This window comes from Pyrus communis, chromosome 5 (genome assembly GCF_041283825.1).
Source record: "Pyrus communis isolate YQ-2024b chromosome 5, ASM4128382v1, whole genome shotgun sequence".
Lineage (NCBI taxonomy): Eukaryota > Viridiplantae > Streptophyta > Magnoliopsida > Rosales > Rosaceae > Pyrus > Pyrus communis.
In genome coordinates, this window is record NC_142569.1 from 13,119,809 (window position 1) to 13,138,550 (window position 18,742).

The 18,742-nt window shown below is 40.6% G+C and overlaps 2 protein-coding genes and 1 pseudogene across 2 annotated transcripts; all 3 read right to left on the bottom strand.

Annotated features, from left to right (window-relative positions):
- Positions 1–3,624: 3,624 nt before the first annotated feature.
- LOC137726901 (chloroplast envelope quinone oxidoreductase homolog) lies at positions 3,625–5,174 on the bottom strand. Its single transcript, XM_088694434.1, has 4 exons — positions 4,973–5,174; positions 4,667–4,808; positions 4,479–4,570; positions 3,625–4,383 (listed from the first exon to the last, which is right to left on the bottom strand). The coding sequence occupies exons 1-4, from the start codon at positions 5,051–5,053 to the stop codon at positions 3,691–3,693; spliced, it is 1,008 nt and encodes a 335-aa protein (XP_088550560.1). The 5' UTR covers positions 5,054–5,174; the 3' UTR covers positions 3,625–3,690.
- A 7,326-nt stretch (positions 5,175–12,500) lies between these two features.
- Positions 12,501–13,548, bottom strand: LOC137724802 (chloroplast envelope quinone oxidoreductase homolog pseudogene; annotated as a pseudogene).
- A 1,903-nt stretch (positions 13,549–15,451) lies between these two features.
- LOC137725720 (UV-B-induced protein At3g17800, chloroplastic) lies at positions 15,452–18,010 on the bottom strand. The gene is made up of 2 exons (XM_068464488.2): positions 17,551–18,010; positions 15,452–16,443 (listed from the first exon to the last, which is right to left on the bottom strand). The coding sequence occupies exons 1-2, from the start codon at positions 17,889–17,891 to the stop codon at positions 15,645–15,647; spliced, it is 1,140 nt and encodes a 379-aa protein (XP_068320589.2). The 5' UTR covers positions 17,892–18,010; the 3' UTR covers positions 15,452–15,644.
- Between the last annotated feature and the right edge of the window lie 732 nt (positions 18,011–18,742).

An 18,742-nucleotide genomic window follows, 5' to 3' on the forward strand; every position in this document is an offset into this window, starting at 1 on the left:
TGAGATCTTTGGTTATCCATAAGGATGGGTCCACAAAGGGCAAAAAAAGGATTCGACCATAGCCTCATTTGCATCCGCTCAGTCATCCGAGGAGACTGCATTAGAACCTCCATCAAGTACATCTGGCTCCAAGGCCTTGGCCACCTTAGGTACCTCTTGCACATCTTCTTTTACTTGTTATTTGTTCCTCAAATCATTGATTCCCTTAATTGTATCGTGTGTTTTTGGCCATTGTATTGTCTATTTTAGGATCTTCTCACTAGGGCCGTGATTGGATGTGGTACTAGGAGGGGAGAGTTGTATTATCTGGACTTGACAGACGACAGCAGTAAGAGATTGAGTAACGCACATCATGTGAGAGGAGATAAGTCTATCAAGATGAAGAAAATTTGGCTATGGCATAGACGATTAGGGCATGCTTCTTTCGGTTATCTAAAACTTTTATTTCCATATTTGTTTTCCCAGTTTGCTGAATCAAACTTTCGTTGTGAAACTTGCATTTTGGCGAAAAACCATTGTATTTCTTATCCATTAAGATTGAATAAAAGTTCTCTGCCTTTCATGATTGCCCATTTTGATGTTTGGGGACCATCACGAGTTCCCACTATTAGTGGTTTTAAGGGGTTTTTGACGTTTATTGATGATTGCACCTGAATGACCTGGATTTTTCCCTTAAAGCAGAAAAGTGAAGTCATCGCCAAATTCAAGTTATTTTATCAATATGTTGCTACTCAATTTGACAAGAAATCACTACACTTCGGTTTGATAATGGAGGAGAGTATGTCAACCATGACCTACATAATTTTTTAAGTCAGCATGGTATTGTTCATCAAACCACATGTGCCTATACACCACAACATAATGGTGTCGCAGAGCGTAAGAATCGACATCTCTTGGAAGTTGTTCGTGCCTCTTTATTTGAGGCCCGTATGCCTCATTATTTTTAGGAGGAGGCTCTTTGTTTTGCTGCTTACCTCATTATAGAACACCATCCCGCACTCTTTAGTGTCAAACTCCATTTTAGACATTGACCACTCTCCTCACCATGCCATCCACATCAAATCTCGAACCACGTCTCTTTGGCTGTGTTGCTTATGTTCAAGTGTATCCACATCAACGTGGCAAGCTTGATCCATGTGCACTGCGTTATGTCTTTGTGGGGTATGGTGACACTCATAAGGGCTATAAGTGTTTCCATTCTCCCACTCAGACCATGCATGTTACCGCAGATGTGAGTTTCCACAAGAGTGAGTTTTATTACTCAGGGGGAGTTTTGGAGCATCATCTACAGAGGGAGAGCTCTATCTTTGCAGTAGATACTCAGATCATCCAAATTCAACAAAATGTTTTAGAACAGTTAGTGTCCGAGTAACCAGCTATAGTGGTGCAACAAGATCAAGAGTTACTAGAAACTCCAGATAATGGTTCAGATAATTTCCCTCATACTACAGTACCATCACCAATCATCCAATCAGGTCCTGAAGATTCCCCGCAGGTAACCGAACAATTAAACTCCAACTTAAGCACTTTATCCGAGTCGAGTCATACAGGAAACATAGGTTATCAGTTACCTCCTCGTACCACTAGAGGGATTGCTAGACAACAGTATGACCTAGACCCAAAAACAAAAGTTAAATACCCTATTGCTAATCATGTGTCCCTATATAGGTTGTCTCTGTCATGTGCATCATTTGTATGTCAATTATCCATTGTATCTATTCCAAGTAATGTGCATGAAGCTTTGAAAGATCCCAAGTGGACTCAAGCGATGAAAGATCCCAGATGGCACCATTGAACGATACAAAGAAAGATTGATGGCGAAAGGTTATACTCAGACTTATGAGATTGACTATGGGGGGACCTTTGCCCCTGTAGCCAAGATAAACACAATTCGGGTACTTCTTTCTCTGGCAGCAAACCTAAATTGGCCATTACACCAGTTTGATGTCAAAAATGCCTTCCTACATGGCGACCTAGAAGAAGAAGTCTATATGGATTCCCCTCTAGGATGCAAGATTGGGCCCAATACTGGCAACATGGTGTGTAAACTGAGAAAGTCTATTTATGGATTGAAGCAGTCACCCAGAGCATGGTTTGGAAAGTTCAACAAATCAATGAAGGATTTTGGATACAGGCAAAGTAACTCAGATCATACTTTTTTCTTGAAACATAAGAAATGTAAAGTCATTGCCCTTATTGTATATGTTGATGACATGGTAGTTATCGGGAATGACCTAAAGGAAAAGGCAGCATTGCAGCACCACTTGGCAAGTGACTTTGAAATGAAAGATCTTAATACTCTGAAGTATTTCTTAGGCATCAAAGTGGCTCGTTCAGAACAAGGAATATTTCTCTCACAACGGAAACATATCCTTGACATTTTGACTGACACTGGAATATTAGCCAGCAAACCAGCAGATACGCCAATGGAGTTAAATCATCAGCTTGGTGAATATCCTGATCAGATACCCACCAACAAAGAAAGATATCAACGCCTCGTGGGTAAGTTAATCTATCTAGGACACACTAGACCTGATATAGTGTATGCCGTAAGTGTGGTGAGTCAGTTCATGCATGCACCAAGTGAAGCCCACATGGATGCGATAAACCGAATTCTGAGATACTTGAAGTCATCTCCTGGAAGAGGATTGATGTTCACACAACATGGTCATCTAGATGTTGAGGGTCACACTGATGCAGACTAAGTAGGCTCTGTTACTGACAGGCGATCTACATCTGGATACTTTACCTTTGTGGGAGGCAATCTAGTATCTTGGCGAAGCAAAAAACAGAAAGTAGTGTCAAGATCAAGTGCTGAAGCAGAATATCAAGGTATGGCACACGGAGTATGTGAGATACTCTGGATAAGGAATTTGTTGGGGGAATTGGGGTTCAAACCATGCAACTGAATTGTGACAACAAAGCCGCAATAGACATTGCACATAATCCAATGCAACATGATAGAACCAAACATGTTGAAGTTGACAGACATTTCATCAAGGAGAAGCTCGAGGCAAAGATCATTGAGGTATCATTTATTAAATCCGAAGATCAACTTACAGATGTCCTCACCAAATCAGTCACAGGCAGAGTATTTCACAACTCACTTAGCAAGTTGGGCATTGACGACATATATGCTCCAACTTGGGAGGGAGTATCAATGAGCTATACATTCCTAATTAGTCTAAGTCAACTATTTGACTTTGCAAGATTATAGGTTCATAATTACTTTCTAGTTTCCCAGGCTCTGTATATATAACCTTCCTATTGTTATACATCAATATCAATGAAGTATTATTTTTTACCCAATCTGAGAAATTGTTCGAAAATTTTCTGTGCGTTCAAAGTCAACCCCTGATAATTGTTATATTGGAACTTTTTTTTTATTAATGATGATCTCATTTGACAAAATTGAACATGATTTATCTTTTCATTTATTCTATGAAAATTGTCTTCCAATCACATAAATTAAGGCGATTGGATTCTGAACTTGTCCTGCATATATCTGTAACTCTGGCTTGGTCATCAAGCAAAATCTAACCAGACTATATATTGTTGAATAACTGTATTTTTTGCTTAATTACTCATTCGTTATTCCTAAACGTTTCGAGTAATCCAAGACACTTTAAAATGAACATTAAGCCGAAAGTCAGTACTTAAAATTTAGAAATCCAAAGATAATTTCTCTGATTAAGGTTCCACAATGATCTTTCCAGTAGCATGCCCATCTATACTCTTAGCCCAAGCATCTTCAGCCTTGCTTAGAGCATACTTCGAGTCAATCACAGTCTTGAGCTTTCCTTCCTTCACCAACTTAACAAGATACTCCAGGCTCTCAGCCTCGGCATTCATGAGCAGCGGCACCAGCTGCTTCTTCGAGAAGGTGATTGTGTTTAGTACCAAAGTAAGCAAGGCGCTAGGAGTGATGCTAATGTCTATAACCTTCCCTTCTGCACTCAAATTAGGCTCAAATGTTGACCAAGGAATGCCTGCTGATGCGCAGTGGATCACAGCATCAAATTTCCTACCAGATGGGCTCTTGAGAGATGCCCCATCAGGGGTCTTGTAGTCAAGAACCTCATCTGCCCCCAAGCTTTTGACCAATTCAATGTTACGTGCTCCACAAGTGGCTGTGACATGAGTGTTTCCGAGCTTTGCTAGCTGGACTGCATAGTGGCCTACACCGCCAGAGGCAGCAGTAATCAGTATGTTCTTCTGCTGGCCAGATCCATCAAGCTTGATGTTTGCAGCTTGGGTGAGAGCCTGGAGAGCTGTTAGGCCGGCAATAGGTAAGCCAGCGCTTTCTGCTGCTGAAACTTCTGGGGGCCTAGCAACTGTCAGTCTCTCACTAGCTACCGAAAACTCGGCCAGTCCACCTCCATTCTTTTTCAACATGTAATATGACAGCAGAGATGATATCAATAACAAACAAATTAAATTTCATGTGAAACTTATACCTAAGATAAAATGAGGCTTACAAAAAGATTGAGCAACGCCACAACTTTGTCGCCGGCTTTGAATTTTTTGACGCCTTGTCCGACCTCTATGATCTCTCCGGCCACATCATTAACTGTTCTAGATAATCTCATCAGCCAAACATAACAAAGCAACCAACCAGCTTATGATTCAAAACCGGATTATGGGTAAAAAGGTGTAACGAAATTACCAGGTATGTGGGGGAGTTTTCCGGGAAAAACAGGCCATAGAATCCCTTTTTGAACTTTCCAATCAGATGGATTCAGACTAGCTGCTTCCAGTTTCAGACACACCTCGTCTCTTTTCGGAGCGGGAATTGGTGTGCTAACATGCTGCAACAAACATAAATCAACTTTAAGATTCTGGTAGTTGAGATGGTGAAATGATTTCTTCTCAAAACTGCAATTTAGCAGATTAGAGAATGTCCACAAGCAAAAATCAAAACAGGAAGAAAAAAAAAGGCAGACAAATTAAAGAAGCAGAAAAGTTAAGAAACCTTCAAACCAGAAGCTCCTCCACCATAACAGTTGTACTGAACTGCGTGCATAAGTTTGGGCGCCACCGGCACAGCTGCCATAACTAGAAACAGAGAGAATGAGATTGGCGAGACAGAAATTTTTGCAGCCCCATTAAGTGATTTATCAATTGTTGGACAACTTTGGTTCGTCAGATGAGTCAACGATGAGGTTTGAGCATTTTGTTTTGATTCAAGGGTAATTTCACATTAGTATGTATTGAATAAAGAAGAATAAAGAAAGCAATTGAATATCCTAAGTCTGTAATTTTGTGTGACATAAATCCTCACACATCAAGTTGTGAAGGTTGGAACAACATTGGTGCTGCGAAAACTGCTCTCGGGTTACTAATTTCTAGATGTTAGAATCCCCTTAGGTGGCCCTATTTTGTAACTCACATGCATCTATGGTTAGAAATCACTTTAGTGCACGAGCGACTTAACATTTTCTTATGCTAACATTTTCTTCTTTTCCATCTCAAAATCGATACAAATTTCATTCTTATGCTTTAGGATGCACAAATATTACAATAAATTGAAGAGGTCTTTACAAACAATCAAGCATTCTTTGTTACATATTCAAACGCATCCTTAAAATTATTCCACATATCATTCACAATACGATAAACCATCTCCGAAAACCCCTTCGAAACCTCTGGATAATCAGTGAGCAACCCATCGACCGATTCAAGAGAAGTCTTTGTTTTCTCCACGAGACCTACAATCGCAGAAGTGATAACGCCAGCAGAACCGGTGACACTTCCTTTCAGAAAATCAAAGAAAGTAGAGATTGTAGCACTTATTGCTTCCATTACAAGTCCCGCAAAGTACTCAGAACATGACCTGATAACCTCGGTGACTAGTTGCAATTTGCCATGGATGCCTTGGGCTGGTGTTCTGAATCCCTGGATCAATAACACGAGAAGATGAGCCGTCGCAGAGAAGATCAAGCGCGTAACCAAGTTCGATATGAAGCTCAATGTGAAGAAGATGAGTTTGAGAAGGAACACAACCATCTTTGCCGATTGTTTTGAGTCTTCGGGGTTGCATTTAGTGTAGGAAGCGACTTGGTTTATTATATAATTGTGATCAGAGTTGAGGTCACAAGGCTACGCTGGCTTATACGCAATGCTAGTTGTTTACCATTGGAGTGGTAAACCCTTAATTTTAATTTGTTGGCCGTAATTTTTTTAAGAAGCAGTTGTTGAATCGTTATCTTCCGGGAAATTGCAAAAAGTCACTAAGAAATATAAATGGAGCTTTCATATGACTGATTCTAACTAAATCTAATAGTAATTAACTGAATCAAATGGTTTCGATGTAATTGCTTACTCAAAACATAATCGAATCAAGTCGGGGTTATCAATTAATTAAATGAGTTGAAGTCTCACATACAACATGAACAATGAAGTTTCCTTAGGATACATTAAACGCGTTAGTACCGATCTGCGGATTAGGATCCAAAATCCAACTCAAGCATGAGAACTTTACTATCACACATATTACTAGTACATTATACCAAAGGCATGCATAGGAACCGAGAACATAGAATTCAGTTTAAGTAAAATTACCCATGTCACAATACCGATACTTTCCGTCATCTAGGTCTAGTCTGTGATGGAAAAAAAGAGAGTGATTTCCCAAACACTTGAAGAGTGATTAAGGCGAGCACTCCATGCAATTTATCAGGATACAGAATCTTTTGAAAAACCTCACTACACAGATCAAAAGATAGGATGAATGAGCGATTTTCTGAACTCCGCTTTACAATCCAATATACAACTCCACTCAAGAATGCACCCCTGTTTTGCAATAAACTGACATCCGGTGAAACATTAGGAACTGCAGTAATTTTTTTCCAAGAGTACAATTAGGCTGTAAACCTCAACGCCAAGTTTCTTGCACCACCTCTGAATGCTCACCACCTTATAGTCGTTCGCCCCACCATGACATCCAAACCAGAGAGCAACCAAACTGCTTTTGGGCTGAATGAGGCCCTTGGTAAGTCTCTTGAGTTTTCTAATCGATGGATTCCAAAGGTATACAGGAGCAGAGGAGCCTTCGTGCTTTTAGCTTTTGTAACACCAGAGATACAAAGTCATTCATTGCAAGAACCATGAATGGTAAAATCAGGCTTGTCCTTAGGAGGCTCTAAATCCAAACACTAGGCAACTGTTTTAGCATCAAAGAGTGACAAGCAATTTAGCTTAGCATTGCTGATAAGCAGATAATCACAAGAACTTTTCGCAGCATTCCTTTCGAGATGGAGGTTTATGAAACTAGAGCTGCTGACTAAATTGTTCCAAGATTTGCACACACACATACACCGCAAAAGAGATTTCGCTGGTAATCAAACACTACTTCTTGCATGGATTTCTGGTTAAATTTGTGAGAATTGCAAAAGATAGGCCAAAAATCATTTCGTGGTACAACGATAAGAACTCTACAAAAATATGGCTAGTTATCAAAATTTCCCCAACGATCTTCCCATTAAATCTCCATAATGATTTTGTTGAATTATAAGTATTTGAGCTGAAAATGAATTAGAATAAAGCTTTGATTTAATTGGTGTACTCACTTATGCAAAGAATGCTAAGTGTAATGTTTTGTTTTTATGTGTAGAAGGCCTTAAGTGCCATGTGGGCTTAGATCCTAGTTATTAGTTAGATGAATGGTTGAGATCCCTTGATCTGATGAATTGATCCAGCTCAGCTTTTGTTAGCTGTAATATTCCCTACTGCATGTTTTGTGTGCAGAGGTGAGTGAGAAAATATTAATACAATTATGTGCTTCTCTGTGACTTATAGAGAGAGCAGCATTCATCCTTCAATCTTTTTGTTCTTTAGAACTCCATACCAAAATATCAATTTTACACTAACATGGCCTTAGAGCCAGGTTACGCTATTTAAAATCTAGGCGTAAATCTGTGAGGTCACCAAGCTCAATCAAAGCTCACGAAAGGTTTGCAAAGATGTCTGGATCTGGAGGCTCGGAAGTGAGAACTCCAATCTTCTCTGGCGAGAACTATGAGTTCTGGAGAATTAAGATGGTAACAATCTTCAAATCTCTCGGGTTATGGAATCTGGTAGAAAAGGGATTGCCAACACCCGATTCGAAGAAGAAGAAGAAGAAGGAAGCTGAAGAGTCATCGGAAGATGACGGTGATGAAGAAATGATTGTTGTGCTCATGAGGGATGCAAAGGCTCTAGATATTATACAAAATGCAGTTTCTGATCAGATCTTTCCTAGGATTGCCAACGCCGACTCTGCCAAAATGGCATGGGATCTGCTGTATAAAGAATATCATGGTGGTGATCAGATTAGATCCGTAAAACTTCAGAATCTTAGATGAGAATTTGAGTATGCTAGAATGCGAGATGATGAGTCTCTATTTAATTATCTCACAAGGCTGAATGATCTAATTAACCAAATGAGAACATTTGGTGAATCTCTTTCTAATGAGGGACTTGTGCAGAAGGTTCTGATTAGTTTAAGTAAACCTTATGATTCGATCTGTTTGGTTATAGAAAATACAAAGTGTCTAGAGACTGTAGAATTGCAGGAAGTTGTTGCAATTTTAAAGAGCCGAGAACAACGGTTTGATTTGCACACTATTGATACTACTGGGAAGGCATTCTCATCCCTCACAGTGAGTCCAAAATGACAAAATAGTGGTGGATCTCAATCTGGTCCATCTCAGCTTTAAAAAAATTAGAATTCTAAAGGTAGAAAATGGGATTCGAGACCTAAGTTCCAGCATAAATTTTCTACAAATGCTGCTCAGAATGCATATTCCTCACAGTCTATGAATCAGTCAAGTACAAAACCACAGTGTAAGGTGTGCTCTAAATTTCACTTTGGTGAGTGTAGATTTAAGGGGAAGCCTAAATGTTACAATTGAGAGATTTGGACACTGGGCTAGAGAGTGTCCTGTAAGCAAACCAGTGCAAAGGCAAACAGTGCTAATCAAGTAGAGGTGACAGAGAATTTATTCTTTGCTAACAGCACCATCTCTGAATCTACTGTCAATGGTGAATGGTATATTGACAGTGGTTGTAGCAATCATATGACTGGAAGTAAGAAGTTATTGGTTGATATAAGGAGGAATGTGGTAGGCAAGGTATAAATGCCAACGGGAGAACTTATGAATGTGGCTGGAATGGGTACTCTAGTGATTGATACTAGTAAAGGCAGAAAGTACATCAAAGAAGTAATGTATCTACCTGGATTGCAGGAGAACTTACTAAGTGTGGGGCAAATGGATGAGCATGGGTATTATTTGTTGTTTGGAGGTAAAATGTGCAGCATCTTTGATGGTCCCTCACTGGATTGCCTTGTAATCAAAGTAGAAATGAAGAGGAATAGATGTTATCCATTAGCATTATTACCTAATGATCAAGTTGCATTGAAAACAAGCTTATCTCGATCTACCTGGATCTGGCACAAGAGATTAGGTCATCTACACCAAAGGGGGTTAACGCAACTCAAAGAGAAAGAAATGGTTCATGGACTTCCAGAATTAGAAGAGGTTGATGAAATCTGTGAAGGATGTCAACTGGGAAAACAATATAGAGAGTGGTTTCCAAAGAATCAGGCATGGAGGGCAAGCAATCCACTAGAGTTAGTTCATGTTGACTTATGTGGGCCTATGCAAACTGAGTCCATTGCAGGTAACAAGTATTTTATGCTTCTTGTAGATGACTACACAAGAATGATGTGGGTTTATTTCCTTAGGTACAAGTTAGATGCATTGAATTGTTTTAGAAAATTCAAGTCTATGGTAGAATTACAGAGTGGTTTTAAAGTGAAATGTCTGAGAAGTGATAGAGGATGGGAATTCATATCTGGTGAGTTTAACAAACTGTGTGATGATGAAGGCATTCAAAGGCAATTTTCTATGGCTTATACTCCACAGCAAAATGGAGTGGTGGAAAGGAAAAACAGAGCTATAGTTGAAATGGCAAAAGCCATGCTCCATGATAAAGGGTTACCTTATTATCTGTGGGCAAAATCTGTACACACAGCTGTCTACATACTGAATAGGTGTCCTACAAGAGCTCTCGGAGATATAACCCCATTTGAAGCATTCAATGGGAGAAAACCAAGGATTACACATCTTAAAATCTTTGGTTGCTTGTGCTATGTGCATATATCAAGTGAATTGAGATAGAAGCTAGATGCCAAGAGTACCAAGGGTATCTTTGTAGGATATGCAACTTGTGAAAAAGGGTACAGAGTGTATGATCCTATCAAGAAGAAACTTCTGTTGTCAAGGGATGTAGTATTTGATGAGGGTGCAGCTTGGAATTGGAAGGAGATCTCTGATACTCATGTAATTGTGCCCAATCATGAAGACTTATCTGAACAATCACAATTTTCATCACCTAACACAACTCTTGGAAGTCATGACTATATTCAGTCACCAAGATTGTCATCTTCTCATGAAACAACAGGTGATATAATTAGCAGTATGAAAAGGTCTCAAACATATGACCACACTCCACTGAAATGGAGAAATTTGGATGATGTTCTGGCACAATGCAATATGTGCATTGTAGAACCTAAAAAGTTTGATGAAGCTGCCAAAGATGAATCATGGATGAAAGCTATGGAAGATGAGTTGTCAATGATTGAAAAGAATGCAACATGGGAATTGGTAGATAGACCAATAAACAAGCCCATAATTGGTGTGAAGTGGGTGTTTAAGACTAAACTCAACCTTGATGGAACTGTGCAGAAGAATAAGGCACGGCTTGTTGCAAAAGGATATGCTCAAAAACCAGGGATAGACTATAATGAGACTTTTGCCCCAGTTGCTAGATTGGATACAATTAGGACTCTTGTTGCTTTGGCTGCACAAAAGAACTGGAAACTATATCAACTAGATGTCAAATCGGATTTTCTAAATAGAGTACTAGAAAAGAAGGTCTATGTAGATCAGCCGGATGGTTTTGTAGTCAAGGGGAGTGAAGATAAGGTGTACAAGCTTCATAAAGCTTTGTATGGTTTAAAACAAGCACCAAGGGCCTGGTATAGTGAAATTAACTCCTATTGTGTGCAGTGTGGATTTGTTAAAAGCCAAAGCGAAGCTACTCTCTACACCAAAGAAAAGGGAGAAGAATTCCTAATTGTTTCACTCTATGTTGATGACATTGTGTATACTGGGAACAGCAATGTGTTATTGAATGAATTCAAGGAGGACATGAAGATCAAATATGAAATGACAGACTTGGGACTTCTTCACCATTTTCTTGGCATGGGAGTTATTCAAACTCACTCAAGCATTTTTATTCATCAAAGGAAATATACAGTTTCCTTGTTGAGTAAGTTTGGGCTAAGTGAGTGCAAATCTATGGCCACACCTCTTGTCCCATCTGATAAACTGTGTAAAGATGATGGTAGTGGACCAGCAAGTGAGGAACAATACAAAAGAATTGTGGGAAGTTTACTATACCTTACTGCCACTTGACCAGACATAATGTATGTTGCTAGTCTCCTTGCCAGATTCATGCACAGTCCCACAAATAAACATTTTGGTACTTCTAAAAGAGTGCTAAGATATATTAAAGGTACCTTGGATTATGGATTGGAATATGTGAAAGGAAAGAATGCAATGCCAATTGGGTTTTGTGATAGTGATTGGGGAAGATCAGTTGATGACAGCAAAAGTACTTCTGGATATGCTTTTTCTTTTGGTAGTGGAGTGTTTTCTTGGGCTTCAGTGAAACAGAATTGTGTAGCTCTCTCCACTGCAGAACCAGAGTATATCAGTGCCTCTGAAGCAACAGCACAAGCCATTTGGCTTAGATTCGTGCTTGAAGATTTTGGTGAGTTACAAACTGAAGCAACTCCAGTGCACTGTGACAATACAGCTGCAATTGCAATCACTAAAAATCCGGTTTTCCACCAGAAAACCAAACACATCAACAGAAGGTATCATTTCATTAAGGATGCACTTCAAGAAGGAATAATTGACTTGGTGTATTGTCCAACAAATGAGTAGGTGGCAAATATATTCACTAAGGCTTTAACCAATGATCGATTCAACTATCTTAGAGACATGCTTGGTGTGAAATCAGCTCAAAACTTAAAGGGGAGAGTTGAATTATAAGTATTTGAGCTGAAAATGAATTAGAATAAAGCTTTGATTTAATTGGTGTACTCACTTATGCAAAGAATGCTAAGTGTAATGTTTTGTTTTTATGTGTAAAAGGCCTTGAATGCCTTGTGGGCTTAGATCCTAATTATTAGTTAGATGAATGGTTGAGATCCTTTGATCTGATGAATTGATCCAGCTCAGCTTTTGTTAGCTGTAATATTCCCTACTGCACGTTTTGTGTGCAGAGGTGAGTGAGAAAATATTAATACAATTCTGTGTTTCTCTGTGACTTACAGAGAGAGCAGCATTCATCCTTTAGTCTTTTTCTTCTTTAGAACTCCATACCAAAACATCAATTTTACACTAACAGATTTTGTGTGTCACAAAAAAAATAAAATAAAATACACACACATACACAAATCACCAAACATTATTCTGTTGCACATGAATTTTATAAAATCCCAAGATATTTTGCGTCATTAAATCTCCACAATGATCTTCCCATTAGCATAGCCATCAGTTCTCCTAGCCCAAGCATCTTCAGCATTGCTCAGATAATGCTTAGAGTCGATCACCATCTTGAGTTTTCCTTCCTTCATCAACTCAACAAGATAGTCCAGGTTCTCACGTTTCGGATTTATGATCATCGGCACCAGCTGCTTCTTTGAAAAAGTGCGTCTTTGTAGAGTAGTAGTGATCAGGGTACTTGCACCGAAAGTAAGGTCTATAACCTTCCCATTTGCACTCAAATTCGGCTCAAAAGTTGACCGTGGAATGCCTGTTGATGCACAGTGAATCACAAAATCATATTTCCGACCAGAAGGGCTCTTGAGAGCTGACCCATCCGGGGTCTTGTAGTCAAGAACCTCATCTGCCCCTAAGCTCTTGACAATGTCAACAGTACGAGCTCCACAAGTGGCGGTAACATGAGTGTTTCCAAGCTTGGCTAGTTGGACTACATAGTGACCGACGCCGTCAGAGGCACCAGTGATCAATATGTTCTTGAGCTGGCCAGTTCCGTCAAGTTTGATCCCGGCTGCTTGGGTTAGAGCCTGGTGAGCTGTGAGGCCGGAACTAGGAAAGCCTGCACCTTCAGCTGCTGAAACTTCTTGGGGCCTAGCTGCTGTCAATTTCTCACTGGATGCAGCAAACTCAGCCAGTCCACCTATTCTACAAACATGTATGGCAATATGACAACTGATCACACGAAGTGAGGCATCATAGATAATAGACTCACTCAATTGAAACTCCCTTTATATCAGTAACCACAAAAACTTGAATATATATTAAGATGGAGGATTGCGCAATATTAGCTCCTCAGAAATTGTTTTTTTTTTCTTTCGAAACTTACTATAAAATTGAGCATTGCAACAACTTTGTCACCGGCTTTTAACTTTTCTACTCCTCCAACCGTTACAACCTCTCCGGCCACATCACAAGGTGTTCCGGATAATTTCATCAGCCAAAGTTCACAAGCCAACCAATTAGCCCATGACTCAAAGACATTGAGTTCATAGATCGCAAAACACATTGAATCAACAATCAAGTGGAAATGTTGATAAACATACACAGATAAGTCGTATGCATCAACTAATGATTGGTTTATACAGATCAAAAATCCTTAATTGAGTGTCAAAACTGATCACTCTTTACTACATTAGCTGTGACATCCCACATCGCCCAAGGGAGTGATCCTTATACGTATATTCTCATCCCTACCTAGCACGAGACCTTTTGGGAGCTCACTGGCTTCGGGTTCCGTAGAAACTCCGAAGTTAAGCGAGTAGCACGCGAGAGCATTCCCAGGATGGGTGACCCATCGGGAAGTTCTCGTGTGAGTTCCCAAAAACAAAACCGTGAGGGCGTGGTCGGGGCCCAAAGCGGACAATATCGTGCTATGGTGGTAGAGCGGGCCCGGGAAGTGGTCCCCCCGGGCCGGGATGTGACAATTTGGTATCAGAGCCTAACCCTGGTCGCATGTGTGCTGACGAGGATGTTGGGCCCCTAAGGGGGGTGGATTGTGACATCCCACATCGTTCATGGGAGTGATCCTTATATATATATTCTCATCCCTACCTAGCACGAGGCCTTTTGGGAGCTCACTGGCTTCGGGTTCCATGAGAACTCCGAAGTTAAGCGAGTAGCGTGCGAGAGCATTCCCAGGATGGGTGACCCATCGGGAAGTTCTCGTGTGAGTTCCCAGAAACAAAACCGTGAGGGCGTGGTCGGGGCCCAAAGCGGACAATATCATGCTACGGTGGTGGAGCGGGCCCGGGAAGTGGTCCCCCCGGGCCAGGATGTGACAATTTGGTATCAGAGCCTAACCCTGGTCACGTGTGTGCCGACGAGGATGTTGGGCCCCTAAGGGGGGTGGATTGTGACATCCCACATCGTCCAGAGGAGTGATCCTTATATGTATATTCTCATCCCTACCTAGCACAAGGCCTTTTAGGAGCTCACTGGCTTTGGGTTTCATGGGAACTCCGAAGTTAAGCGAGTAGCGCGCGAGAGCATTCCTAGGATGGGTGACCCATCGGGAAGTTCTCGTGTGAGTTCCCAGAAACAAAACCGCGAGGGCGTAGTCGGGGCCCAAAGCGGACAATATCATGCTACGGTGGTGGAGCGGGCCCGGGAAGTGGTCCCCCCCGGGCCGGGATGTGACAATTTGGTATCAGAGCCTAACCCTGGCTGTGGTGTGTCGACGAGGATGTCGGGCCCCTAAGGGGGGTGGATTGTGACAGCCCACATCGCCCAGGGGAGTGATCCTTATATGTATATTCTCATCCCTACCTAGCACGAGACCTTTTGGGAGCTCACTGGCTTCGGGTTCCGTAGGAACTCCGAAGTTAAGCGAGTAGTGCGCGAGAGCATTCCCAGGATGGGTGACCCATCGGGAAGTTCTCGTGTGAGTTCCCAAAAACAAAACCGTGAGGGCGTGGTCAGGGCCCAAAGCGGACAATATCGTGCTATGGTGGCGGAGCGGGCCCAGGAAGTGGTCCCCCTGGGCCGGGATGTGACATTAGTTGACCGGAAGATTTCAAGATACTATATATGGTTTTAAGTTGTAATTGTTGACTGGAGTGTCAAACATTGAAAGGTTCAGAATTTAGAGAGCGAATAGTTCGGGGTATCAACAGGTCGTGTCATTTTTATTGATAAAATATTCCTCGAACAGAGTTACTCATGTAGACATCAGATCCTATAATCGTGTGACTTTCAAATTGTGTAACATGTTGTGTCTAAAATTATCACACATAGCGAATGCCTATCAAATTCATTGCCTTGGGTCCTAAGTTTACTTATTCCACCAAGTAATCTCATGCATAAACTGGCAAACCACCATCCCATAGAAAGGGTGAACATTGCCTGGGAATCAAAACTATGTTTTATTTATAACCATGATATACACTATACAATAGAAAGTCACCGGGTGCTTCCATGTTTTATTTATAGCCAAAAAGCGGAGTACGAAATCCTTGCTATTTACAAAGATAATTAACCCAAACCATATTCGGGAAAAAAAAAAAAAAAAAAACAACCAACCATATCTACTAATCAGTTCTCCTTAAGCTTATATACTGTCCCAATGCATTCTTCGGTGTCCCAGAGGAATGAACCAAAGGCGACAGCCTCTAGAACCAGCCTCTTCAGGCTTGAATACGAAGTTAAGATAACTTCATCGGTCTCGGGCGAACCCATGCTCTCATCATCGCCAAAGAGTGCACAACAGTGATTCTTAATTAAATTCACAGCCACCTTGGATCTCAGTTTTGCGCATCTCTGAAGTGTATCAGGATCAAACCCCATCACATAACACCTCAACTCTCCATGAGTCTTCTCCTGCCTACTTGACCCTTGAAACTTTGTTTGAATGTTGCCAATGCGGCCAAAGAGAAGATTTTTGTTTCCATTAGGACACATTTCCAGAAATTGAAGAGAGGTTCTGTGATTCAGAGGAAGGTCTTGGCTCTCCAGAGTTAGAATGTGATCCAGGCTATGTCTCGATGAGGCAGATTTCAGAAAGTAACCATATAAGATGGAAGCCACATATGCTTGACCAAGTGTTTGACGCGTGATCTTTGTCATTGCCCAATTGTCTGTGACGCTAGACTTTGCTCTCAAGCCAATGACTGTGCTTACATGTTCCCTTATCATCTCCAAAACGTCCATGCTGTAAAGGGACTCTAGCTCCCAATCCTTTGAAGGCCATATCTCCAGTCTCCTATTGTAAATGCATCTAGAGAGCTTAGGAACCAAATGAACTTTGATCTCGGAAAACTTGTAAAAGACTAAGAGGTACATGAAATCTTCCACAACAGTCTCGCACTCCTGCTCCTTCAGTTGTGCAATCCTCCTGGCATTTCAGTAATATATTAGGTCAAAGAAATAGATATGATTCTAAGGAAATCTAATTGGAAATTCCACATACGAGAGCTTCAACCCACCAAGAACTTACAAGGATTCGTTCACCAATTTACTTACGCTAATAGGGTAAGGGTCGCTAGGCAAGAACACCCAGCAACATTACTGCAGTCACCGCCTGCCTATGTGCACAGGTAAAAAGTGCATGTTAGGCATAGCAAGTGCATTCACAAATGCCCTACCCAAAGATCATCATTGTCGTTCCTACAACGACAAATTTAAAAGGTAACAACAAAGAAAGCAACAATTTCCTTATTGATGAACTAGCTTTCGCATATCATTATAAACCACAGGGCAATCGAGCCCTTCATATGAACATAGTGATTTCCTAACTAAGATACAACAAAGGCACCTCTCCATCCTCCAACACCGTAAATCATAGTCAATTATGAGTCTATCCATCTATCGTCCAAGCAGAATTTTGAACAAAGCAAAAAGGAAAAGGAAGAAACAAAAAACAAAACTTTGTAGAATAGCTCTTAGGGTAGTGACTTTCACACTCCGGTTTTATCCTTCTGCACTTCACCTGTCTTTCTTTCCGTCCCTAATTCACCCTTTGAATTATTCAATCCAAAGGCTAGACAAACAGGGAGGAGTGCATGGGGAGAAACGGGGATTGCAAAAATCACTACCGCAGCTTATATCACATAGCATACTAAAAAGCAGCACTTGATCATCTTGGTAGAGCATTAAATTACAGTACGCTGAAAACCCATCATGTTCATTACAAATGCTTACGAAAAAAAATAAAAAGTTACCCTTTTTTACTCATTAGGAGATGAACAGTTAGAGGGATTAGAATTTAGATTCTAGTAATTTTTTCAGTTAAATTGCTTAAACATCAAATAAAAAAGTATCAACTAAAAAGTTTCAATCTGTACGAGAAAAATCAGAAGGAAAAAAACACATTAATCGGGAAAAATAACTGTAAAAATAGCACATTTACATGTTCATAAGAAAACAGAGAAGTGATATTTCAATATCTACCCAGAAAAAATTAACGAATAAATAAATAAAGCGATGAGATTTGGGCAAATACCTATGAAGGCAGGCTTCATGAGAGGCGGCGCTGAGAGACGCACGAGAGAGAGCGAGTTCCCGATCATCGGCCAACTTCTTCAGCTCCTGAGCCACGGAAAGGTGGAACAGCCGCGGATGGTTCTGCAAGACGGTGCAGAGGTCCTTTCCGGGTCGGGTCCGCGGGTCGAGCGGCGAGTTGAGGCTGCTGAACTCGCAGTGGCTCGCCCCGGCTCCGGCGACGACGGTCAACGGCCTGAAGAACCGATTTGCGGTCGGCGATTGGACGGCGGAGCGGGGCGGGGCGAAGGCGGGGGTTATGCAGAGCTTGACGGTTGAGAGCGGGGAGAGACAATGGTCCATCAACGATGGCGGATTTTGAGAGTGGGAGTGAAAGTTGAGAGCTGTTTTTTTTTTTTTTAAGGGGGAGAGGAATAATATATATGGAAACTTTGGATAGGATTGTCAGAGTGGTTGAGTCAGAGAGGGAGAGGGATTGGGTGGCTGCGATTGGTAGTAGTGTTGCGTTGGGACACGTGGCGCGATCCTAACCGTCTGTGTTATACCGATGTAAGAAAAGATTGAAGGTTTAAGTTGTTATTTTTTCATACTTCATATTGTAAAATCAGTAATATTTAACAAGCCAAAATTTCGTTTCACAATGTTATTTGAACTCGATTAAATTTTTGTAGAGAAAGGATAAGCGCGTTTATAAGACTTTTATGCGGTTTAATTGTAACTAGAGAAATTCTTCCGCCCATCAATCAAGGCAAGTAAAATGTATAACTCATTATTTTATTCGTACAAACCTCAATTCAAATGTGTCGTTCATATGAGTCAATTAAATAACCTAAATGGTTCGACTATCAAACATAAAAATTTATACATAACTAAGTATCAATTTCTTAACGAGTATATATTATCCTCACTATATGTTAGCCGAGCTTGATAAGTACTACTCTAAATTGCACAAAACACTATAATTTGATATCATCATTTGTTTCATTCCAATTAAAAACATATGTAATTTTTTTAATTAATATACACGTATCAAATTTATCATTCACGTTAGTGTAATACTTAAAATAATAACATCACGTGACAATATTAGAGCTAACGCAAAGACTTTCCGAATTTGAGATATTCCCTAGTACCTCCACTGGTCAATGGAACAAATATCACAAGATGGTTGGTATTCATTGATGTTTGAGGAA